Genomic DNA, 24600 nt, shown 5'->3' with positions numbered 1-24600 from the left:
AAAGCTACGTGGACGGTGTCAAGTAGTGGACTGTGTTAAAACACGAATGGAAAGCATCAGGTGCGCAGGAGAAAGTTTTGCCATTTTCCTTTTTGCTCGGCGATATTAAATAAGACAATGGATAAATATAGCTTTTATTGGGTGATAATAATAATCTGCGCAAGCTCTAATGATGCAACTAAGAAATTTAATCCTCGTCCTCAGAGGGCGACTCGTCCTCGTCGAGGTACCCCGAGGGTCATCTGGTCACAATCACACTCTTTTCACTCAAATCCCCGGTTTTGAACTCGTAGATCACGTGATGAGGGTCGATTTTTGACGTGGCTTTGTCCACTAGAGGCTCCAGGACGTCGCACTGGCAGCAGTCGCATCTCCAGTAGAGCAGCAACCCTTAAATCCACAATCGATAACATTCAACAGTTACCAAGACAAATCTTACCGGCAATGGTCCAAAACACGACCCCCTGCCACACTGAAGCAATAACTGAAGTGGCCAAAGTGGTACCCAAAACAATGGAGAGGCTGTGCGTGAGGGGGAACAGCCAAGAGGGGATAAAGTTGGGTTTGGATGTCTCAGAGGGGTTTTGAGGCAATGCTGTTAGGATTACAGCAGCGCTTGTTACGCTCAAAGCATGCGGCCAGTAGAACTTGATTAAGCGACATGTGAATAATGGTAAGCTTAATGCGGTAACTACTAATAAAATTAGGCACATTATTGCTACTGCAAAGGACAGCTTCGTTGACGGCCTGCTGATTTCGTTGCTCATCATTGTGGTCACCTATTTGTCAAGAGTTATGGAAGTTCTTTGATTGAATCGTAAAACTCACTTTTCTATACTCTTCCACCACCACATCAATATCAGCAGAGGTCTCAGAGTTAGCATCACTGCAAGACATCACTTCCATCTCGTTCTCTTCGTTTTCTTCAATATTAGAGGATTTGTTCTCGAAAAGCAGACACTCTTGCTCCTCTGATTTTCCTCGGTTTTTGGGAGAGCTCAATTTGTGAATGTACTGAGGGCTTTTCCCGAAAAAGCCCTTAAGCCGTTCCTTCAATGTTTGATGGTTATTTTGGCTTAATTTTCGGTATTGTATAGCCACAGAAGTCCCTTGGAAATCGTCCTCCTGGGGCCTGTATCTGGTGCCGATCATCTGACAGGAGACGAGCACGCATTTGATTAAAGAGGCAACACTTAGAAGCTTGATTAGATGGGATAAAGGGCAGGCGAAGGCTAGAATTGCAGCGAGGCTGCCTGCGGCAAAGATCGCCAAGACCGGGGCTCCAGTGGCTCTGGTCTGGTACTGCAGAGAGCTAACAAATACTCGCCATTCTTTGCCTGCAAGGTGCACGAAGGCCATGTAGACGTTTGGCAGGACTTCGGTCAACAGAAGACACACTGAGCAGATGGTGAAAACTGCCATTACGGGCCTGGCCCAGTCAACGTCTCGGCTCTGGAATACTTGAATAAGAGGGATTGCTGTGCCCTCCAATTCCCTGAAAAATCCTCTAGGTAAGCTGAATATTAATATGCTTTGAGGAGTAGTTGCCTGTAGTGGGTCATTAGTGAAAATATCGTGGCCAGGACCGAGTAAAAGAGCCAGGGCATGAAGAACAAGGTGCCGATCTTTAAGCAGTTGTTTTTAGTAGTCATGGGCATTTTATGGCCGAATGAATAGAAGCTTACTGCAGAGCCTATGAGCACCTGCAGGGAACTTATTAATGAATCATACAATTTTTTTTTAACCTACAGTTCTAATTGAGTGGACCTTAAAGGACCCTGACCATTTCTGGAAATCTGCCACTGTATGGAAGCTTCCAATGAGGGTAAAAAATGCAAATTTGCACAGCAGTACCAGAAACAGCAGCAAGGCGATGGTGGAAGACTTCTAAAATCTAAATCTTAAGAAGAAAAACTAATTTTCCTTATTGCAATAATACCTCAAGGCCCATCATAAACAAAACAGTGACCACTAAGATAATGGTGACTCCAAGGACATCAGGCCATGGCTCCCCCAAGGAGTGCTGCTCCAGGCCGAAGAGAAACTCCCTGAAGTGACCTTTGCTGATGTAGTCTATGGTTGCGCTGGCTAATCTAGCACATGTAGCTGCTGCGACTAAATTAGCTAAAACATCGAGCCAAATCACTAGAAAAGTCGCTAAACTGCTGAGGCGATCGCTTCGTTTGAATTCTGTGCTCGAAGGAGCGCAGCTGCACATTGCTGTAATTATTCGAATAAATTGCAATAATTTGTAGACTTAAAGAATTTTGGGGGCATACCTGATAATGTAGCAGAGCCTCCAGCAATAGTAATAGCGAGAATCGCTTCTGCTCCAGTCAAACCAGAGGAAACTAGGCCGATTAAGACAGTGATTCCGAAGCACCAGTGTGTCAAGGCTGGAGCAAAGCTCTGTAGGCTCCCAGTATTGCTCATTATAATTGCTGTATGAGTCGGTTTGCACTATGTCGCAAGGGTAGGATAAAGGGCAACTACATTTTAGGGCGATAAAGGAATAAAGGTATTTATAGGGCCATCTTTGTGGGGACGCGTTTTTCACCGCTTTGTCCCAGTTGGCACGGGAAAGGAAATCGATATTGGCGCGCGCCGTTTGCGTCTTATACAATTACGTCTCTTAATCGGTTTATTTCTTATAAAGTAAAAGGTCGTAATAAATTGGATAATATTGGAGAATCTCATTGTGGCTCGACACGTTGGAAGTTTGCTGTTCGCAATAAGGAGTTAGTATTGCGCACTAACACAGTACTTCGTATATTAAAAAATACCGCGGGAAATTGTTCCCCGTTTCATTAATAGTTTTCTAGATAAAATGGTGAATGACATTAGTCGCTTGTAGTAAAATCTTTAGAGTGAACATTTTTCTTTCAATCGGTAGGTAATTTTTGGCTCCACCGTTGGTGGTCCACAACTACATTAGTCATGAATCTTAGTTCCCGTTACTTAAAGTTTTCGCAAAAATTAAAATATTTCGCGAGTTTTTAAGTACTCTAGTGGCGTCACGGAATTACCATGCGAAAGTCATTGTTAACTGTCAGACAACTGTTTTGATTCATCAAGCAATTGTCACTGTCACAGATCGGTTGCCATTTTACTTTTGGTCTGTGTTACTCGTACGCCAAAATTAAATTTCCCCCACGTGTGTGATTGATTTTTGGCGGTTTTTTAACTGAAAATGGCCCCCCGGAAGCGCGATAAGCCTGTAAAGGCCCCTAAGAATCCGAGAATCGACCACATCCAAGCGGACCATGAGCTCTTTTTGCAGGCCTTTGAGAGTAAGTGACGCCTTGTTATTCGGGCGTTTTGACCACTTTCACCCTTGTTTTCGTTCAATTTTAGAGCCCACACAGATCTACCGATATCTCAGAACGAGGAATATGTTCTCGGTGAGTGTCCCTCTCATACTCTAACCTTCACGGTGTCTCAGAAAATGAGTGAATTTAAAGCAAACAGTTTAAAGAGGGACTGGAATTTTCAGCCCATCTTCCTGTATAGAACCTTGACTTATATGCGACAGCACCGAACTACGAGAACAAATAAGGGCCGAGCTACGTTTAAAGTCGATAGTTTATTGCAAAAGGTACAACAAAAGCGGGAGCAACCCTTCGCCCAACCAGGCTATATGAATTTGACTTTATTAGGTGGTGTCTGTTTGACCCTCAAAATGTGGACTGTTTTTGAAAAGGGTTGATTTCAGGGTTTAATGTATCCTCTTTAGATAGTGTGCCGGATTTTGCTCAAGTTGAGTTAATTCTACTGAAACTCTCACATAAGAAAAGAAAGGATAGTTCAACCACTAGCATGCAAGTTTCAATAGCCACAATGGATGTCCCAGTTAATCCCTTTCAAGGACATATGCCCTTCACTGTTCCCACTATAAGCATTCCAACCACTCATTTTGATAACTGCAATGGACCCTTGGTCAAGAGCTTTATGTTAGTGTTTAAAGTCAAGCTTAATAGGGATGGGGAGAAAGCAATGACTGAGCCTGCTGCCAAAAAAAGAAAAGGGAATGGAGGTAAGTTTAAACTTAATTTTTGGTTTGTTATGTGTAGATAAAATGAGTCATATTTAATGTGCCTTGAGCACTATGTAATTATCTTCTCTCATTAGGAAGTCTTGAATTGATGTAGAAATTTAGGAGAAATGGTCTTATTTAATTATTCTTTGATGACTATATAATTACCCACATTTCTCCCCAAAAACAAATAAAAATTTCTCATGAATCTTGAAGTCTATAGTTCCGAATTTGAGCCCTATTTGATGTCTTTCATCATAGATGACAATGGGACAGATATCAAAGTCTTCACCTCCGAACTGACCATCTATGACAAACACAGCAGGTGCTATCTCTCTGATGGAGATTATGACATAGTTCTGCAAGACTCCTCAAGTTCAACTTTATCAAAAATCAACCACAAAAAGCACTCAACTTGGGAAAATGTAAACAATTTAGTAGAAACCTGTGGGAACATAGACGAGTTCGTCAATGGGGCTATATTAAAGTTCCAATTAAACTGGGGCAGTGAGGCTTGTGCCAAAATGGTGACGCGCCCCAAACCCTATCCCCTAGAAAATAAAGAAAACGACCCTTCTGTGGCCAATGGGGACATTGAGCAGGACCCAAAGCTGCAGATTGTTTATCAGTTTGTTTACAACAACAATTCCAGGCAGCAAACAGAGGCCTGTGAGGACTTACATTGCCCTTGGTGCTACTTGAACTGCAATGAGTTATACACCTTGCTGAAGCATTTGAAATTGTGCCATTCGCGGTTCACCTTCACGTATGTACCCATCAGCATTGGAGCGCAAATTGATGTGGCTGTAAATGAAATGTATGATGGGAGCTTTGTGGGATCTCCCCATGATCTATTAACGCAGCCCTCGGCCTGTGCGTTCTCACGCAATGGGCCTGTGCGTAGGGCGTCGGTTACCTATATTCTAGTGTGCCATCCCAAGAGACCCAAGCCGAACATTTCCGAGTTTTTGGAATTGCATGATTGCGAATATGATGGACAGAGGCCGTTTATCACTGGCCATAATAGGTGAATTTAAATTTTTGGAAACTGTTTTAAAGTTTTACTTATTCCAAATTCTTTATAGATTGTATCATCACACCACCACACGCCTACCTATATACCCGAAAGAAATGGAGGTCGATTCGGAGGGTGAGAACGACCCGGAATGGCTACAAAATAAGACCATGATGATGATTGACGAATTCACTGACGTAAACGAAGGTTTGTGCCCCATCACCAGCTGCTTGCGTGCTGTTTACCTCTCTGCTTTTAGGGGAAAAAGAGCTAATGAAGATGTGGAACTTGCACGTGATGAAGCATGGTTTCGTGGGCGACTGCCAAATTCCCCTGGCCTGCCAGATGTTCGTTCAGCAAAGGGGAAAGGAATTGCTGCTCAAGAATTTGTATAGAAACTTCGTGGTCCATTTAACTTCACTGGTCGATTTCGGGTTAATTAGCTCGGTGTGCATGTACACTACACTACAGAAACTGCAACAAATGGCGGGAGAGACATCGGAAATCAAGGATGTGTTAAAGCACTCACGAGAAGCTCAGATGGATACCTTTATTCAGTACAAGGACAATCCTTTTGTGCTGCCACCGAGAACTGCAGACAAACAGGCTTCGTCGGCAGTAAAAAACACTCCCACTGGTAGGAAGGCCGGTAATGTGGGGTTGCAGAGGCGGAGCAAGTCCGGGGAGAGTTCTCTGCAGGGAAAGAAGATCGGGCCAAAACCTCCGGCCATCAAGAAGAGGTCAGGAGTAGGCTCAACTAAAGGCAATTAGTGGTGGTTAGCTAGGAATATCAAACGCCTTGAGGGCTTAGAAACATGTCGACAGAAGGTTGTAGGAAGTCTCACAGATAAATGAGATTTCAATTATTACTTCTGTCTTGTGATACTTGTCGAGAGAGAGAGAGACATTGAGTAGTGCTCGCAGAATACGTTTTCTTTCAGTCGAATGCACTACCTGCCTATGATTTTTCAAAGATTTTTGTTAGATTTTACAGTTATAGCTGTTACTAGGGATTCGTTCATTTTCACACGTGTGTTTATTCAATATATTTATTTTGCCATAAAAGAGCAACAACTAAGTATAGTTCGATGCAGTTTTTTTGCAATTATATTGCAGAGAACCAATTGGAAATAGGATAGAATTAGCACCTTTCCTTTCCAAGAAGGTCCTTCTTTCGTAGAGAATACTGCGGTAGCGCAACGTTTTGTCAATCGCCGAGTCAAAGTTCTATGGAGTTATTTTCACTAACTAATCTCCTTTTACCCCAATTCATTTAAGTTAGTACGGAATCAGTTTGCCTCTTACTCTGGACAACTAGAACCATATAAATCGTTCAAAACAACTCAAATAATGTGCTTTTTCTTGTTAGTTCAGGTTAGGTTGGCCTTATTTTAAAAGTGTCATGTATCGTGTGGAAAGATGCGGGTAAAACATTAAATCAAATTGAAATAATACAACAAAAAAAGCTTTAATAATAATCAAAAAAATCACAATGCATTACAATTACTAAAGTGGTTTAAACCATTTGGGATAATTGGCAGAGTCGCTGATCACCTTTCTCTCTGTAGTATTGTTACTGGTGCTGGCAGCATAATTCACCGAATTGTCAACAGTACTGCTGGTGTCCATGTATACCTCCTCATCATTCTCTTCAATTTTCCTTGTGTTGTCGTGCCTAAACAACCGAAAAATTGCCTTCCAATATCTCCAAAAAAACCACTACCTTATTCTAGCAGCTGCCAAGCTGGCAATACTGTTGCTGGTAAATTTATCTTGCAGCTCTTTTTTGAGAAACCCATCTCTTTGCTTAGTGTCAGCCCCAAAGTAAAGCAAAGCTCCAGGTACACAACCTATTTCAATCAGTTTGCTATCTTGGCACAGAACCGACTTTGGAGGTGTTGAATCTGAGATTAATCACTTTAGAAAAGGCGCATCTAAGCTGATTGACTTACAAAGATAGAAATCTAAATTTTGATCCTCTAAGTAGCCTCTTATGAACACCAAAACGTCCCAAACAGTCTCTGTGGGTTTGAAAGTACCCTGAACCACTGTTCTGTCAGGGAATTGTACCCTGATTATAGTCCTCTTATACCTTAAAAATTTTAGTTTAGTTAAAGTGGCTAAAATGGGGGTTTCCTTAGTACTTATTTAGTGCCCGCAGTTGCTTTTTCGACTCCTCCAATTCACGCAAGTGTGAAGTTTTAAGCATTCGGTTCTCAAAGTCGTATCGCATGCGTTTGATGTCCCGCAGGATTTTTTTCGCGTCATCTATAGTGAGCTCAAAAAATTCGTCTGGTAGATCTTCACTTGGGACGGAATGGGCCGATTCCAAGGAAAAAACCATGCCATTCCGTTCTCCACACTGAAATCCATGTGAATTTTACTCATTTTTAGCTTTCAGTTAACTCACAAAAACAAATTCTTCCTCAATGCTCCACTTCTCCACAGGCTCAGTCTGTACCAGCTTTTTTTTGCTCATCTCAGAGTTTTCAGGAGAATTCTCAGATGACTTACGTTTCTCCCTGGCCATTTTTAAGAGGTCACTTCCAGGATTTTTTATGTTTTTCTGAGGCTTTATATTACTATCAATCATGCTATGACCAATGCCATAATCATGTTTCAATGGTTCAGGCTCAACACTGCATTTTCCAGGTTGATTGTTAGTTCCAGGGCTCTGCTCTGGTTCTATTGGCTGGAACTTCCGAACAAATGGTTTTTCTTCAATGGGCTTGGAAGGCAAGGGGGCACTAACATTGGCTTGTTGCTTCAGCAGCTCAGGGTTCCTATTTAAAACCCTTATCATCGCCCTGCCTCCTAAATATCTAAGTAAGTATCAAGTTTGGAACAGTCTCAAGACATACCAACAAGACCTAAGCTTCTTAGAGTGCAAATCTCTAGTTCCTGACCATAAATTTCCCTTCTTGTATATATGACTACAGGGTTTCTGTCTGGAGCAGCGTTTTCTGGACAAACCTTATTAAGGACACTTAAGAGGGTGGTGTTTGGACTGAAGACGTCTGAAATTTATTTAGTACACACTTCACAAGAAATTTAAAAGGGTGTGCTTACCAGTAATTCTTGAGCCATTTTCAAGATTCACTGCTAAGGCCACATCCCCTTCTTCTCGATTTTTCTTTGCAGCCATAAGTTCCAAACAGGCATTATTTGGTAGCCCTGAAAACCTGAATGAATGAGTAGTGTCGAGCACTTTAGAGTGGTGTTTGACATCATATTCAATCGGGTTGAGACCCTGCTTCCTGCAAACCTCCTCGATTATCTGTAAGCGTAAGGTAAAGGCCCTTGCGTCCCCAAAGTTAAGGGTTTACCTGTAGGATGGTGGTGTTGGGGGTGCACTTGACAGTCTGTCTGCGCCCATTTGGGGCCAATACCACTACACTTGTGCCTGACATATCTGCGATTTTGCTCTATTTTGGTAGGAAATGGTTAACTTCAACTTCTTTTATTTCACGAAATTCAAGTCATTGGGATGTTAAATAGACTTAACCTCAAAATATGCTCATAATTCTTTTTTTGGTATCCTTGTCGGAAGCATGTGTTGAAAAAAGAGAGTACTATGGTTCATTGGTGTTTTAGTCACTGATGTCTAGTAGTCACTTAGTGACCTACATGGTTTCTTCAGTTAGGCAACCATTTTAGAAAAAACATAACCTGAAAACTTGTGAAAATAAAATCTGAAAATTCAAGCGTTAATAGTTTATTGCAAAAAGAGATAAAAATGGAAAATGTTGATAAACAATTACAGGAATTAACAGTAAAGACCTCTTCAAGCGATGATGACTTCTCCTCTGGCAATTCAACTGAATCCTCTGAGGAAGAAGGTACATACTTTACAACTCTCAAATTCTCTCACTTTTCTCACCTACAAACTACCCTAATGCTGCGATATTAAACCAATGCTTCTTTTCTCTAGACGTAACTCCAACATTCCCAGTGGCCATGTGGGACTTCAACCAATGTGACCCTCGCAAATGCTCAGGTCGCAAATTGTCCCGTCTGAAACTAATCAAAACTTTAAAAGTAAAGCAAAAGTTCCCTGGGCTGGTCTTAACTCCCACTGCACAGAAGTGCATAAGCCCTGAAGATAAAGCAATAGTATCAACAAAAGGAATAGCTGTGGTTGATTGTTCTTGGGCTCGAATTGATGAGACACCTCTGGCAGCTTTGAAGCCGGCCCATGGACGGTTACTACCTTTCCTTGTTGCCGCTAATCCCATAAATTATGGAAAACCCCTGCAGTTGAGCTGTGTTGAAGCTTTAGCTGCCACCATGTATATAACAAGTTTTAAGAAGGAAGCACAGTTTTATTTGGATAAGTTTTCATGGGGGCACTCATTTTTAAGCCTGAACAAGGAGCTGCTTGAGATTTATTCAAAGTGTACTGACAGTCAAAGTGTGGTTTTAGAGCAGGGAAAATATATAAAGAGGGAGCAGGAGCTGCAGAGGAACAGACAAGGTAGGCAGTTAAAATTACTGATTATTTTAACTTAGGTTTTTTTTATTACAGCATGCAGAGACTTCTCTCCATTTTCCTCTAACTCAGATAGTGATGATAGTTGAGTTTTTTGTTACACATATATTTTTTATGAAATTAAAACTTAAAATTACAAATATAAAAATGGGTTTTATTCTCATGAGGCTTGGGGGGCGTCTTCCAGGCGGCTGGTCATAAACCGAAATCGCATCTGCAAGGTGCCACTGAGCTTCCTTATTAAACCCTCCACCTCACTGTTTGCGAAATCACCAAACATATATTTAATGTGATAGAAAAAGTCACAAATTGTGTCCAAATATTTGAGCTGTGGCTGATGCGAGTCAACTTGCACTAGCAGCTCATATAAGGTTGTTGTTAGGCTCTGAAGCACTAAATTTAATCTGCAAAAAATGTTAATACACAGTGCTCAAAACGAATTCAACCATGCTTGAACAAACCTCTGTAAAAATGGTCCAATCAAGTGGCAAACAAACAAAAACTGTTCTTCAGTGCGCACGACCTGAGGTAGCTGCTGACTCATCCAGTCAGAAATACTGGCAATTTGTCCAGGGCAGGCATGATGAAAAGCTGAATGAGCCATGGCAATCATGCTGCTGTAGTCAGTGTTCAAGAACCCCAGATGAGTTTCCTAAAATCTCTAAAATTGCTTCCTTAAAATCAGAATTATTAGAATCTACAACCTTGAAATTAAACATCCTAAACAAGTGATAGTCCTGTGGCCAAGGATTTAAATCCATCATGGTGGCTAGCAACAGATCAAAGAGAGAATCCCAATAAGCCTTAGGAAGGGCCGACAAAATTATACCAATCACATTGATCCACTCGTGGATGCTGTCCAATGGGATGATCATGTGACCTGCCAGAAACTAAAAATAACCAGAGATTTAAAAAAAACAAAAAGGATACCTCACCCTTTAAGGTGACGTCAAGGAGGCCTTTGGTGATGTGGTCAGGCCCTACAGGCAGAAGCATTAATTCCACACAGGTAATGTATAGGATATAGTTGACTGCATTAGGGAATTCTGTAAATCTCCAGTCTCTCTGGAAGTTGGACGTGGAACCGTTGACTACATTGACCATTCTTCTGCAATGAAAAATCAGTAAAATCCCAAAAAATATCTCAATAAGAAACGTACTTGACCATCCGCATGAAATACTCTAAATCGGGTACACCAGACCAGGCCTCTTCAGGATTTTCCGACGTTCCCATGTAGCATTGAAAGTCCTGAGACAAGTCCTCACGATGATTGATCAAAATTGCAATGCTTAATCTGTAAAAACATCAATAATTCCATAGTTTCTGCTAACTAAAAATCGCCCCACATACTTCCTCTTCAAAATGTACTGGTCGCGCAACTGTCCTTCATAAAAATGGAGAGTGTCATAAAGAAATCCTACAGGTCTATTATGAAACTTATACAGGCACCCCAGATGTTCCAGCAGGATCTCTAAACTCTTATACACCTGCGTAATTTCGATAAAACGATGCACCACCACATCGAAAACAGGAATGAACCGAAGGCACACGTTCCCAAAGTATGGCTGGTACCCGCTGGGCTGCTCTTCCATGGCGAATTTCTCCGGGTACTTGCGCAGAAACTCCATGTGCTTTTCGTGCCAATTCGTCTGGTTCCAATGATCCTTTGTATTCTCCCTAACGAAATCCGTTACTCTATTGCGGAACTCTGTGGCCTTGAGCAGCACCAGCTGAATGATAAATGAGCAAACTTGAGCCTCACTCCCCTCTAGCGTCCGCAGAGTGAGACACAGTACCAAACGGTCAATGGTCAGAATGTTATGCTTCCAAATCATGTCGTTTATTGTATCCACGCACCTATTCACGTGCTGTCCTCCTCCAGAAGTAGTGAATTCGGATACTAAGTAGTCGCAAAATCTGCGCAAATGAGCTGACAGAGCTCGGGCCCCGATGCGCTCCAAAATCCTGGAATTACATTAATTTCGAACAAAGACGTAAAGTACCATCAGAAACACCTACTTATAGGCAATTGGGGTGATGTGGTTCTTATCCAGAAGCATCTTCCATATTAGACAAAGGAACAAAGGAGGGGCTCCAGGTACGCCAAAATGAGCCATCATGTCATTTTCATTCGTCATGGAAGCCCATTTTCTGTTCTCCTCCTCTACAGCTTTCTTAAGCTGCTGTTTGTACTCCTGCGACTTCAAGGGCTGCTGGTTATAAAATTCTTGCATGGGGGTGGGGAGACATTGGAGAGTGTGTTGGGACCAAGTGTGGGGGGTGTGCTGTGCGATAGTGTTTAGAACATCGACGCACCAGCCCCCATCTGAACGTGTGGCGACTGTGGCACGCGCCAGGGTTAAGACCAAAATGCGGTTGAGTTCCTCGGACTCAGTCGAGATTATGGTTTTTTGATCGGCGAGAAAGCGCGATAACTCTGGCTGTACGTCACTGCTGCCTAGCCCTTCCTCCGGAGAATGTTGTTTTTGTAGTTATGAAACACTTTTCCACAATTTTCAAATCTCACCTGCTATAAGCGTTAAGGCCGTAGTTTCCACGCAAAGAAATAAGTGAGTTTGATTAGCCTGCGGTCCTCCCGCTAATGAGTGAAGGTGGCTTAAGACCTGAACTCTAAAAAAATCTCATAAAACCCAATAAAAATGAACAGTGAACTAACCTATAGTGAGGTTGTATGTGATGCATCCTGTAGCTGAACATCTCCAATAATGTATACATAATCCCCCATGCGTGGCTTTTGAAAACCTGAGGCAGCAGTTGCACTATGAATCCCTTTATCCCTAATGCTTCAATTTCTGAATAAACCAAAAGCCGGCTATAAGTCTCCACTAAAGCAGGAGCTAAAGGCAGCCCTGATTTGCTGTTAGCCATCTTTACAATATGGGCCACAATGCTGTGGATTAGGCTCATTTTTGCATGTACTGTAAGTGAGTCTAAGAGGGCCATGCTGATGGGGCACGAAGGTTGGGCTGCACCCCCTGGACCTGGCTTGGGGGTAACTTTAATGGCGTCCAAAAAAGCTGCCATTGGTATGCTATAATTGGAGAAAGTTATCTTCAAAAAGGTTTATGTGTAAAAAAAACTGACCTAAAGCACTCAGAATTGTTGTTAGTGCTGTAAGCATTGCACAGCAGGGCTATCCTATAGTCGTTTCCCATCCCAAAAGAAGTACTGTTGGGGGGAAGTAGGTGCTGTAGAAATTCATGGTGAGATCTAAGCCTTGTGGGCAAGGGCCAGTTGATCTTGGTTTGCTCAAAATGAGCAGGCTGTAACCATAATTTCAATTAGGTACTAAAAACACTTAAAACTCTTAAAAAAAATACTTTTTTAGTGAAAAAATGTATCCAAATACATATCATTGCCATTTGCCTGGTACACTGTGGCTGACTGAAATCCGGCACAGGAAGCGGCAAATCTTGCTCCGGGAAGAGAAGATCACAAAGCTTGATCACAGGCATAAACATTGCCAAAGGATGCCTCTGAATTGATCCCGAAATAAACTGGAGCAGCATCCACATGAGATGGTCCCTGCCTCGCCGCACATCTTTACCCTTTGAGTAACACAGGAACTTTCCTCATCGCCTCTTAAAAACACATTATGTCTTACCTGAAGTCTTGCATGCAGAGCAGTTACCACATGAGGAAATATGGCAAAATTAAACAGAACAAAATAGATGAGTTGAGAGGATAACTGAGACCACATGCGATCAGTTTCAGGCCCATCTACATCAGATTTTTCCAGAGCCATCACTATGAGTTCAACAAGTTGTTCTTCAATTGATTGACACCGGTCTTTGTACTGCTTATTGAGTCCAAGCATATGACATACCTTCATAATAATTATATTAATTATGTTATCAAATAAAATTATGATAAATACGAAAACCCATACATAAACCATTCTTTCATTTATTCAAACCTTCAAATAATAATACTAATAATTTAACAATATTTTTATCATTATTAAAATAAGTTTCCTTACCATGTCTCTGCTATAAGGCTGTCCCAACACATAGCGGAGCAATCCTGTCTGTTTCTCCAAAAGTTCAGGATCATAAGGCAACCCCCTTTTAATCCCAAATGATAGAGTAATTGGATCCAACTTCCACTGACTTAATAAATAATCAGAACATCCACTGTACTTGACTACAGGTCGCATATGTGAGTGACCAATGATTGACACCATCTGGGCACAAGGCCTGAAACTCTCTATATAGTCTGAAAACAACCCGGCAACGCTCCAATGTGGGAAGTGAGCAAAAGGTTTCTGCAGCTCACTTGCCACTAAATAACCTGGCAAAAGACATGCATCTCTATCCAGGATATTCTTCACTAAATCTAAATAGGCCTGATTCTGCAGTTTAGTTCCTGTGGTCAGTTTCTGAGGCAGCTCCTTGGCTCTCTCATAGCATCCCTTTAAGATATCCCTGACTCCCTTATAGTCTACCAGCTCAAGTACATTTTTCAGGAGTTTAAAGCAGCAGATCCAGAAATGGGAGTTTTGGTAGTACAGCTGGTTAGTAGTGATGATAAACTCACAGACCCTTCTTGCAGGCAGTGTACCCTTACGCATGCAATACTCGAGCAGGTCCAAAAGCAGCACCATTTGAGAGTGTGAGCTCTGAGAGGCCACATTCAGGTACTGGCGCAATGTGTTGTCCAGATATTCAGAATTGAGGGGCTCAAAAAAACTGGAGAGTTCCTGCTGCCAAAGTGTCACTTTTTGGGCTTCATCTTCGGGCCTTTGCACCAGGAAAGAACTGAAAGCTAGTTCAATTCCTTCGACTTTTGTGATGTTGTTGAGAATGGTAAGGATTTCTGTCATGTTGACTTTAGTTAATGGGGCATAATTAGTGATTAATTCAGGTTTAAGGAAAGTAAATAAATAAGGAAGCCCTGGGAATTTCTAGCCTCACATTTGGTTCGGCAAAATTTTGTTTTGTTGTTATCAAAGTTTGTATATTTGGCAACAGCGTTTCAATTAAGTTTTAATTATATGTTGGGAATAATTAAGAAGTCTTTAATTTCATATTTAAGAATTGTTAGATAGAAATTCTATAAAGTTTTTTCTATTTGTAAGTGATTAATTTTAAAGGTGAAAATCAGGAACTCTTAATGGATTTTCAATTCGCCTGCAGTGTTGTCAAACTGCACAAAATATTTGATATAAGGATTGGGGATTTGTGACTCTAGATTATCTACGAATATAGCTACGACATTACAAAAAGAGATAGAAAATATTTTTGAAATTGACAAATAAGAACAGAAAGTGATCGATGTGTGTAGTTATCTCCGATTTTTGTTTCGACTGTCAATTGTCAATAATAGCACTATGGCGAATTGCTGTTATTCAGTTTTAGGGCTCACAATCCAGAATTCTTTTTGCAATAGTAATAAATCCTTGTGAAGCTATAGAAAAACACTCAATAAAGATAACTTTTATATTCCCACAATATTTAAGGTCAGTGTGTCCTTTTTTCTCTACACCTCCCCTGAAAAAGCTAACGCCCCCAACTGCCGTTCTAAAATCCCTTTGTTGGGTCCCACTTTTTGATAGTCAACTCCCTTGCAAAAGTATGCAATGGATCGAAACGTTATTCCCGGACAAGTAGGCTATCTTACCCTGAACTCTGAGGGTGCAGTCTTGGCGAGTGGTGGTGAGTTGGACAATGATGAGAAGTCAGCTGGAATTATACATGGCTTGATTGGTCTTGCAAACAACAGGTGCCCCACATATTCGCTCCTGCTTATATGAATATTTCCATTACAACCATTTCAGATTAGACCCAAACGCATTCAGTCAAGGTTTTAAAAGACTTACCATTTCTTATCCTGATCATGCTTATGTGGTATGTCTAAGCAATCGAAAGGTTTGTTATTTGAGTTTACAGCTTTGGTGCATTTTTGAGAAATGTATTTGCAGATCTATATTGTCAAACGTGTGTTTGAGTTAGCAGAGTAAGGTGCAAGATGCTGTTTATAATATATTTGACCAGCCAAAGGTCGCTCCAAGCGATTATTGCTATAGGGGCAATGATGTTTTGCCTTTGTAAAATTTACGTTATTATAGCCCTACAGGTAAATAAAATGGACAGTGGTGTTGAGTTTGATTGGAACAATCTTTGAGTCAAATAATTGTTAACAGATGTATGAAATTGGAACTGTGAATTAGGTTTTATGGAAAAAATGTTATTTTTGAGTTACTTCGTGGTTTTTGTCCAGGTCAAAGTACTTTTGTTCAATGAATTTAATTTGATTGTATTAAATATTTCCCTAATTTGCTGCTAATCATTTCAACTGCGGCAATATTGCCAATACAGTGTTGCGATATCTGAACACGTTGTTTTAGAATCCTCTTACTCTGGCGTCACGAACGAGACAAAGACAGTTATAGGTCGACTATTATTTTCAACTGTTTAAATGCATGACGTCATTCTCTTCCTCGTTTCGTGTTTTTTGTTTTCAATAATCAGCTGTACTTTCACAACAAAACAAATCTAATTCGAATGCCTTGCAGACCCCAAAAATGAGCCTGAATGTCCGACAAATTCCTGTGTTCGCCTTCCCCACGAGTTTAAAATTCTACTTAGGCACTAAGAGCAGCCACACACAAGTGCTGACTCTCTACAGCCCTTACGATTTCCCCATTAAGTACAAAGGTAAGCTGTAGTAAAGCAGCTGAAGCTTTTCTTTTAACAGCTGTAGTAATTTTCTAACCTTTACATAGTCCATTGTCATTCCTCTGCATGGGACAAGTATGTAGTGCCTGCACCTGAAGGCACTATCCCTGGTCAGAGTACTATTGATCTGGTGATTACCCACAAACATGCAGTTCCAGTAAACTGCAACATTTCTGATAAGCTCAAGATTGTGATTCAAGATCCCGAAACTGATCAAGTAATAATGTAAAAACTCAATAAACCATGTACTTTAAGTTATGGTTTGTTTTAGATTATTGGTAGAAAGACCATAGAAGCCATACTTTTGCCTGGCGAGAGAGACGCCAGTCGAGCACCCACAGAAGATGATTTTTCTGAGGTGCAAAGCCACGAAGGCTCAGTACGAGGGGCTGCTAGCATCATAAGGTATGTATTTTCCTTGTTATATTTGCGCTAGTCAAAGTTTCATGTATTTGAAGATCAGCGCCATACTTCGCCCACCCAGCGTCCCGTCAAGCGGGTAACAATTTAGTCTTTGGAGGAATTGTAGCGGTCTGTGCGATATTGCTGTTTCTCCCTACAGAAGTAGACGTGACCAAGCCATCAAACCTTCCAAACTATCTGCATGTCTCCCATAAGGTGCAGGTCTTTGCCGCCATGGTTTTAGGAGCCTTTCTGTGTGTATTGGTTCGGTCTTAAGTGGGTCTGATGAATACTCATTATAGCTAATTTTATTTATTTTATTTTTTATAAATAACTGGGTCTTTTATCCTAATAGGTAGGTACTTAAGGAACGCATCAGTGAGTGGAGAGTTACCTACGTTATTTAGATTTATTTTTGTACATAAGGAAAGAATAAATGACAAATAATGTTTTATATCTATCAAATAATCCTCCTTATTCCCCTGTGCAATGGTTAAAAGCAACGGCGGTAAGTTTCCCCAAACCTCCGCAGGTCGGAACTAAAGCGAGAGGGTTGCAACTTGTAGCGAATTAATCCGGGAGCATGAAATCTGGGAAAACGATCGTGGAGTGGCTATGCGCGCGTCCCCCCGCGCGACCCGTGAGATCCCGGCTGAAATTTCAGTCGGTTTCAGGTTTTCAGGGCTTGTAGTCAAGCAAGACGCCCGGCCTGAAAGGTGACCACTGGCACAATTGACGACCCCGGTAAGAACTCATCTGATTTAGTCTAATTTGGGCCCAAATTAAAGCGAACCCGTTTGGAGAGCATTATATTTTCACCCCTGCATGAATCTTAATAGCGCAACATTTTCTTTCGGTTTTGAGAATGGAGGTCATCTTATAAATGTAATGTTTGATGTGAAACTATAAATCGGCTCTTCCCTACAAGATACATAGTGACGTTCCCTTCTTTACTTATTTCAAAAATTGATTTATTTTGAAGATTTGATCTGCTGTATTAATTAAGTACTATAATCATTGATTTACAAGCGAGATAAATGCCTAAATGGTGACTACGCGTGGTACGGAGGCTTTCAGTGATGAATAATTCAAGCTTGCTCTACTATTGTGAGGAGTGGTGAGTGACTATAAGCCGCCTCTTTTAATATTCAGAGACTGTTATTGATATAAATTGCTTTTAGATCGTTAAGAGTTAGATGGGAACCCACACAATTTCCTCGTAAAGTTCTTCGTAATTATAAGTTTAAATTCAGAAGGTGTAGCCTTCTGAAGCCAAGGTGTTCCCTGTAACTCTTGATTTATTGTAATTTGCAAAAACTTCCCTTTAGAATTGTAAAACATTTTCCAAAATTACTTTCAGTTTCTCGAGAAATAGCCGTTTAGGCCAGCTAGAATTACTCGTTTTGAACTTTAAAAATTGCATTATTCTGAAAAGAAAATCGTCGTTTTAGTCTTCCAGATCGTTTCCAGAATTTTACAAAAGAATCCCCTCCGAAAATTAAATAGCTATTTCTGTAAATCCTTGGAAGTCATGTCGCACGTGATCAAAGAGGACAGGTTTATTATCCCCTGGTTGTTAGGGGTCATTCAGAAGCTTTTCAAAGACTCTGGAGACACATATAGCCTCTCTTATTTATATATCTCTTATTTGACCATTTCAATCTCAAGATACTAAAACGTTGATAAGAAGGTTAGGTAACCATAATATACCGCAGCATCTCATTCACCAATTCGTGGCGAATGCGCGAGGTTATTGAAGATAAATAAACACAATGTCAGGTGATTAATTTTCTCTGTTGAATCTCATGTATTTACATTTACTAGTAAACGGGTTTTCGTTCCTTTACATCGGATATTTCTGGAATCACTACGTAAGTATAGTCTTAAGAAAAATGATTACGCCTCTGAAGGAAAGTTATCTGGGTTTCCCGCAACTCGATGCATTTTTATTTAAACTAGATTGATGGAGTTTTAACCGTGAGGGTAATTGAAACTATTTTTAGAAGGTGCTCGGCACGAAACCCGGCAATTGGGGCCGAGATATCATCTAAAGGGCGATAAGCTTTAAACGCCACTGCGATCTTGACTATATGGTGCGTGTATCCCAACAGGGCAAACTATCTCTATGATAAATTCGGAACCATACAAACATTGTGCAATTTTAATCTCCAAAAGGAGAAATAGAGCCACTTAAAAAGTCGTTTTTGCCCCAACGACCTTATTTGTGAAGGATGATAATCCGCCTTGGGGGAGTTTTCGTGCACAATCATCCTCTAATAACCTACTGCTGTAATTCTTTAGAAAGCGAGCGCTAAAATGGCTGGATGAAAAGGGTTATTTTTAGGTAAAGTGTGCGGGGTTACATTGATTTTAGCATATCGGTGGTTTTTCATGCGGCTCATAATTAGCCTCCTTTCACGTGACCTAATCGATTTGCAGAAAGAGCTCAAAATGACGTCAGAGGAGGACCAGCACCAGTACAAACTGCTCTATTTCGATATTCCGGGCCGCGCCGAGCACATCCGGTACATCTTCGCATATGCAGACGTCGAGTACGAGGACGTCCGCTTCCAGAAGGACCAGTGGCCGGAGATTAAGAAAAGTTCGTCCACTCTTAAGCATCAACCTCCAAAATTTCTCATAAACCTCTTCAGGTACCCCATTTGGGAAGGTACCAGTGCTGGAAATTGATGGGAAGCAGGTCGCTCAGAGCAACGCCATCGCCCGGTACCTCGCGCGCAAGTTTGGCCTTGTCGGCAAGGACGAATGGGAGGCTCTGCAATGCGATATTCTGGTGGACACCCTCGGCGATCTTCAGGCTAGTATGTAATTCCACTTAAGAACATGGTGCGCATTTGGATGCTGATTTTGTGCCGCCCACGCAGGTGTGACGCAAGCGATGAAAGAGCCGGACCCGATCAAGCGCGAGGAGATGCGCGCCAGAGTAACCAAAGAGGAGTTGCCCTTCTACCTGTCCAAATTTGAGGCAGTGGTTAAGGACAATGGAGGATTTTCCGTCGGCAATAGTGTAAGTGGATTCTACATACAGGGTGATCAAAATGGCGTGTGAGGAAATATTCCATAAGTGTCCGTGCCATAATGCGAAGTACCTGCCTTAAAATCCTTTTTTTTTTGGAAAATTTGCTTGCAGATAACTTTGCGGCTGCATAATTGAGTAAGAAACTGTAAAAATATTAAGAACGCGTTGATCTAAGCGGAGTCTAACATGCCTAAGATTGCAATACATCTTTGCAGCTGGAATAAGACTAGGAATTTCGATATCGTTTTGGTTCAGATTGCGCAATGTGCCATCATCATTGCGGAAGCAGAACTCGACCAACCTTTAGATTTTTCTACCTTGTTAATGAGTCCACGCAGGCTCTTACGGGATATTTTTACTGCCGGATATAATAAAATTCATTATGTGACAAGGGGCCGAGAGCGCTAAGTTCGCATCTGTCTTACTTAATTTTACTGTTTACTGTAAAAAAGACTAAGCTTCAATATTCCTAGGGGCTCTTTTCTCACTGCACTTTTTTCTGTTTGACATCTGCCAAATATGTGACATTTTTAACATCTGTCAAATAAAGGTATTTAAATTCGTTTTGAAGCTGGGACCATCCAGAATCCAAACACGGTCATATTTCAAAAACAGTTGAAATTCGAAATAGAATATGTTACGTGAAATATTCTTAGAACTTTGAGGAAAACCTAAAAATGCAATAATATACGGGGTGTTTCAGTTAAAATTTGTGCTTCGCTACTACAGAAACGGCAACACTGCATTTTAAAAAATGTTTCAGAGAAGTAGAGCCATTGCTCTACAACCAAATTTTTACTAAAATTCTCTCAGCTGTTCTCGAAAGACGTTTGATGTTCCAGAGTGTGAGACATTTTATATTAGATGTAAGGTGTCATGGTGAACATACTTCCTCCGTTTCCGTCGCCATGGATTAGTGCCAAATTTGCTAAAAATGGCGGACAAAGCTTTGAAAACGATATTATATCCATTGTTTGTAGATCGTTGTTCAAGCCATAACGACAATAAAAGTTCTTTAAATACAAGATGTTATTTAAATTTTATGTTTTACCTAACTGTCAACTTTTGTCACGTAGACTCATCTCTTCTGAATCTTCGTATTTTTCCCGTTTTTTATATAAATCCTTAAAATATATTTATTTAAAATAAATGAAACATGATACTCAGAACAAAAGTAGTTACAAGATTTACATTTTGTTTTCACAATACTCTTTTAACAGGCATGTTCTTCTTCATTTCATATACTTTAGATCTCAGTTTACCCTTCAAAAATAAGAATCAATTTTCTTGCCCATCCCAATCTAAACATTAATTACTAATGACGTGTGTTGAAGCTATATGGAATAGTCCTCTCATATAATTGAAAATCATAAAAGTTTACCGAGTACCAAACCTAGAATACAATATGAACCGCCAATTATCTTAGCAAGAACAAATGATGGTGCATTGCTTGTGGATGATTCTGGATTTTGCGTTGATGAATTGGGATTGTCTGAAGTTGATGTGGTTGGCGGGGTAGTCGGCTCAGTAGTGGTTGGCGGGGTAGTCGGCTCAGTAGTGGTTGGCGGGGTAGTCGGCTCAGTAGTGGTTGGCGGGGTAGTCGGCTTAGTAGTGGTTGGCGGGGTAGTCGGCTTAGTAGTGGTTGGCGGGGTAGTCGGCTCAGTAGTGGTTGGCGGGGTAGTCGGCTCAGTAGTGGTTGGCGGGGTAGTCGGCTCAGTAGTGGTTGGCGGGGTAGTCGGCTCAGTAGTGGTTGGCGGGGTAGTCGGCTTAGTAGTGGTTGGCGGGGTAGTCGGCTTAGTAGTGGTTGGCGGGGTAGTCGGCTTAGTAGTGGTTGGCGGGGTAGTCGGCTTAGTAGTGGTTGGCGGGGTAGTCGGCTCAGTAGTGGTTGGCGGGGTAGTCGGCTCAGTAGTGGTTGGCGGGGTAGTCGGCTCAGTAGTGGTTAGCGGGGTAGTCAGCTCAGTAGTGGTTGTATTTCCACTGAGTAGCAGCATAGAAAATAAATTCTTCTCACCTATAAATAAATAATAAAGATTAATTCAACAGAAGATTTTTTCCGAAAAACAGTTTCTATGTGGAATTTTTATATTTAACACAGAAGCAGATAAAAAGAACATAAAGGAAATAAAATTATAAAATGGAAATTTGCAAAAAAATCTACTTTTTGCGGACATTCCATTAATTACAATTGATTACGACAGATAGATAGACAATGAAATTGAGCATAAATAGCTACAAAATAAAGCAGATAATTGAAGAAATTATGTAAAAAATTAAATTAAATCTTGAAAATTGAGTAAAAAAATCTTTTCTACTTTTGGACACAGTAACGAATTAATTATTCAGAACAACAATAAATTTAAAATTAAAATTTAGTTAGAGAAAGAGCTCTGATAAAGCAGACGCACTGCAGAAAGTGATTTTACAGTCAAGCTCTCCAAAAAATATATAAGTTTTATCCATTTTCTTCATATGTTGAATAACTTAATATTTATAGATGTAGTTTTTCACCCTTTTAGGGCGTTGCAACTTCACGCATGTTTCATCTAGTTAGCCCCCTTATCAACTTGCATTATCAATTTCAACATTATCATAAAATTAGCAGGGTTTAAAGTATAACAGTGATGAGCGCATGCAGGGTTGCCATGGAACTTCTAAAATCCATGTGTGATTGCATTAGATTTAAATTTGGGGGAATTTGATCTCGGATTCTTTTCATATTTTAGAGCTCTTTTCTCCTGCTAATATGGTTCGAAATTAATAAAAAATATTGTATTTTTCTGCCAATTTCTGATGCCCTATGCAGTTGATTTTAAACCGTTTGCAGATCCTTCCAAGACAAGGATATGAACGAGATAGGGATGAAAGTGGTACGAACTATCAATATCTTATTTTTAAAGTTCGCACTTCATGAAATTAAATAATGACACTGCAAATCGGATACAAATCAAAGTGGGTTAAATCACTTATGATAAAATTAAGATTGCAATTGCATTAGTTTATATTATTTAGGAGAAGTATCCACTTCAGTCCAATTCAGAAGTTACATGTTACATAAAACTTACATGTATCGATCTTTGAATAGTGGAAAATTGAAAACAACTTGACTCGAATATGCTGATGGTTATGTAAAAGGCGTTGGCGGGGCGAGTAAGGGCTTTCTACGAGGTGATAATGATCTGCAGTGATCGAACAATTCAAGTGATTATTATAATATTTATTGTGACAAAATGGCGAACGGCACTTTGAAGAGCCTTTATCAGCCGTTTTGTCGCCGTCGTTTCGGATCTTTTGGTATTAATCAGTTTATATCAGATGGATGGAAAAGCTCGGTTCGAGTTAGCGCTCCGCTTGGATACGTGTTCTGAAAAATTGTCTCGATAGACGCTCACTTTTGGTTCAGGGAAAATAGAGATGATACCCCGCACTCTTTGCTTTCCATGCTTTCTGCAAAGCAAATTAACTCGAGATAAACACTTGTGCAGCTGCAAATATTATCCTAGATAATTTTTTGCAATACTCCCCAATCAGGCCCATATGTCGCGTCAATATCTCGGGAAAACCGTCGATTTCGAACGCAAGACAAACAACAATTTACTTACCCGCATCGATCTGCATAGCACTCATCACCACACACAGCGCTATCGCTAGCGTCAGCTTTAGGTTCGCCATTATTCTGTTATTTTAGTTCCTCCTGCGGGTTTGAGCTCCCCACCATCTCAGCGGTCTTATATATAGCCCCCGCCAAATTCCCCTCGATCCCTTTACCGCTTTATCGCGAAAAAACTGATTGAACAAACAAAAATGGTATCGATGCATTTCCGAAAATATGACATTCAAATCGAGTGGTTTTTGGAGAGCCGAGATAATTGTAACCGCGAGGCGTGTTCCATTGGTGCGGATTACCCACTTGGTGTCTTCTTTCAGGTCACTTGGTCAGATTTGGTGCTGGCGGTGCTGCTCGACCAGTTCGAGACCATGTACGGGAGGGCGTCGCTTAACAGCTACCCGTCGCTCAAGGGGCTCAAGGAGACGGTGCACGCGGTGCCCAGTATAAAGAGCTACTTGGAGAAGAGGCCTCCCAGATCTCCCATGCCGAGGCATTAGTGGTTGGTGGTTCATCCGAAGAAGCAAAAAGCAAGGAGGAGTTTTGTAGTTGTAACCTTAATGAATTATATCGGAGGCTTTGACGTAAGAAAATAGCGGACGAGGCAGGGCCTTGTGCTGACTTTAATAATACGATGTGTTCCAGTCAAAGCTTCTGGTTCTTTGCGGCGGACGTTAATCATTAATGAGGATTATAGGCACTTGGTAGTACTGTAGCAGTAGGGATTTTCGTTGACTACATGGTTGTTATAGCAATACTAGAGCGGCTGTAATAGAGGCAGGTTTCCAGATAGGTCCAGTAAATGTACAAAAAATAGCCCGTTATACGTACAGAAGTATTTATTTTTAGAGCGTAATTTGTGTGTGTCCATCTAGGGGTCATTTTAGTCGCAGATTAAACATGCTGATTTATCACTATGAGACTTCTTAAATATCAATTTTGTAATTTGACTTTTCACGTAGTGATAATACGTGCATGAGCAATAATAAATGCCCTGAAATGGAAAATGCTTCAAGAGGAGTATTGACAATACTTAGATTAGAATTATTATTCTCACATTCGACTGCAATTAATCTTTGAGTGCTTTTTAGAGAGATAACTGGCACATGAACGCGAGTGCTGCCGCAACTTGTTGAATTTATTACACAATAGCATTAGAGCGTTTTTCGCGAGATTTAAATCATATTCTTCTGGTCTCATTTCGACACCGCAATCAGGAAATCAGGCCAGCACTACATCGAAATTGGCGAATATAGGTAAATCACCTATTAAGAAACTTCAACTAATTCATTAAATCCAAAATTAATCAATCAATTAA

The 24600-nt window shown here is 40.8% G+C and overlaps 9 protein-coding genes across 13 annotated transcripts in view; 5 read left to right on the top strand and 4 right to left on the bottom strand.

Annotated features, from left to right (window-relative positions):
• Positions 1-118: 118 nt before the first annotated feature.
• On the bottom strand, positions 119-2574 carry tadr (torn and diminished rhabdomeres). Its single transcript, XM_066394730.1, has 7 exons — positions 2280-2574; positions 1940-2220; positions 1750-1887; positions 1549-1703; positions 829-1495; positions 440-779; positions 119-390 (listed from the first exon to the last, which is right to left on the bottom strand). Exons 1-7 carry the CDS (start codon positions 2431-2433, stop codon positions 239-241), a joined length of 1887 nt encoding a protein of 628 aa, XP_066250827.1. The 5' UTR covers positions 2434-2574; the 3' UTR covers positions 119-238.
• A 502-nt stretch (positions 2575-3076) lies between these two features.
• Su(z)12 (Polycomb protein Su(z)12) lies at positions 3077-6134 on the top strand. Its single transcript, XM_066394101.1, has 7 exons — positions 3077-3290; positions 3355-3401; positions 3494-3656; positions 3713-4033; positions 4295-5060; positions 5119-5255; positions 5308-6134. The coding sequence occupies exons 1-7, from the start codon at positions 3191-3193 to the stop codon at positions 5817-5819; spliced, it is 2046 nt and encodes a 681-aa protein (XP_066250198.1). The 5' UTR covers positions 3077-3190; the 3' UTR covers positions 5820-6134.
• A 370-nt stretch (positions 6135-6504) lies between these two features.
• LOC136411523 (tether containing UBX domain for GLUT4) overlaps positions 6505-24600 on the bottom strand; it is a 40324-nt gene continuing 22228 nt past the window's right edge. Inside the window, exons 2-9 of the mRNA XM_066394126.1 lie at positions 8375-8534; positions 8118-8325; positions 7910-8065; positions 7459-7862; positions 7193-7410; positions 7001-7140; positions 6772-6952; positions 6505-6723 (exon numbers count right to left, since the gene is read on the bottom strand). Coding sequence (XP_066250223.1) covers positions 6555-6723; positions 6772-6952; positions 7001-7140; positions 7193-7410; positions 7459-7862; positions 7910-8065; positions 8118-8325; positions 8375-8458 — 1560 coding nt within the window. The 5' untranslated portion in view covers positions 8459-8534 and the 3' untranslated portion in view covers positions 6505-6554. The remainder of the gene's footprint in view (positions 6724-6771; positions 6953-7000; positions 7141-7192; positions 7411-7458; positions 7863-7909; positions 8066-8117; positions 8326-8374; positions 8535-24600) is intronic.
• LOC136411256 (uncharacterized) lies at positions 8697-9664 on the top strand. The gene is made up of 3 exons (XM_066393736.1): positions 8697-8887; positions 8980-9522; positions 9574-9664. Exons 1-3 carry the CDS (start codon positions 8785-8787, stop codon positions 9624-9626), a joined length of 699 nt encoding a protein of 232 aa, XP_066249833.1. The 5' UTR covers positions 8697-8784; the 3' UTR covers positions 9627-9664.
• On the bottom strand, positions 9631-14487 carry MED23 (mediator complex subunit 23). The gene is made up of 13 exons (XM_066393735.1): positions 13539-14487; positions 13164-13385; positions 12880-13107; positions 12644-12822; positions 12216-12590; positions 12066-12169; positions 11558-12002; positions 10889-11503; positions 10698-10832; positions 10473-10645; positions 10242-10417; positions 9999-10189; positions 9631-9941 (listed from the first exon to the last, which is right to left on the bottom strand). Exons 1-13 carry the CDS (start codon positions 14379-14381, stop codon positions 9698-9700), a joined length of 3930 nt encoding a protein of 1309 aa, XP_066249832.1. The 5' UTR covers positions 14382-14487; the 3' UTR covers positions 9631-9697.
• Lamtor4 (Late endosomal/lysosomal adaptor, MAPK and MTOR activator 4) lies at positions 14921-15759 on the top strand. The gene is made up of 3 exons (XM_066393812.1): positions 14921-15280; positions 15336-15426; positions 15480-15759. Exons 1-3 carry the CDS (start codon positions 15138-15140, stop codon positions 15516-15518), a joined length of 273 nt encoding a protein of 90 aa, XP_066249909.1. The 5' UTR covers positions 14921-15137; the 3' UTR covers positions 15519-15759.
• LOC136411303 (motile sperm domain-containing protein 1-like) lies at positions 15999-17094 on the top strand. Its single transcript, XM_066393810.1, has 4 exons — positions 15999-16215; positions 16284-16453; positions 16508-16641; positions 16695-17094. Exons 1-4 carry the CDS (start codon positions 16083-16085, stop codon positions 16912-16914), a joined length of 657 nt encoding a protein of 218 aa, XP_066249907.1. The 5' UTR covers positions 15999-16082; the 3' UTR covers positions 16915-17094.
• Positions 17286-24196, top strand: LOC136411301 (glutathione S-transferase-like). Of its 5 annotated transcripts, XM_066393805.1 has the most exons (6): positions 17293-17382; positions 18642-18731; positions 19078-19240; positions 19293-19460; positions 19524-19666; positions 23603-24196. In XM_066393805.1, the coding sequence occupies exons 2-6, from the start codon at positions 18729-18731 to the stop codon at positions 23780-23782; spliced, it is 657 nt and encodes a 218-aa protein (XP_066249902.1). In that variant the 5' UTR covers positions 17293-17382; positions 18642-18728; the 3' UTR covers positions 23783-24196. The 5 variants fall into 5 exon arrangements, with proteins under 5 accessions (XP_066249903.1, XP_066249905.1, XP_066249902.1 ...); XM_066393806.1 differs by lacking the exon at positions 18642-18731 and having other exon boundaries at positions 17286-17382; XM_066393808.1 differs by lacking the exon at positions 18642-18731 and having other exon boundaries at positions 17286-17382; positions 19293-19464.
• On the bottom strand, positions 20699-23431 carry LOC136411300 (platelet glycoprotein Ib alpha chain-like). The gene is made up of 2 exons (XM_066393804.1): positions 23278-23431; positions 20699-21689 (listed from the first exon to the last, which is right to left on the bottom strand). Exons 1-2 carry the CDS (start codon positions 23345-23347, stop codon positions 21046-21048), a joined length of 714 nt encoding a protein of 237 aa, XP_066249901.1. The 5' UTR covers positions 23348-23431; the 3' UTR covers positions 20699-21045.

Source organism: Euwallacea similis, chromosome 10 (assembly GCF_039881205.1).
Source record: "Euwallacea similis isolate ESF13 chromosome 10, ESF131.1, whole genome shotgun sequence".
NCBI classification, from domain to species: Eukaryota; Metazoa; Arthropoda; class Insecta; order Coleoptera; family Curculionidae; genus Euwallacea; species Euwallacea similis.
The sequence above is the reverse complement of the archived record's forward strand: the minus strand, read 5'-3'. Positions and strand labels throughout refer to the sequence as shown.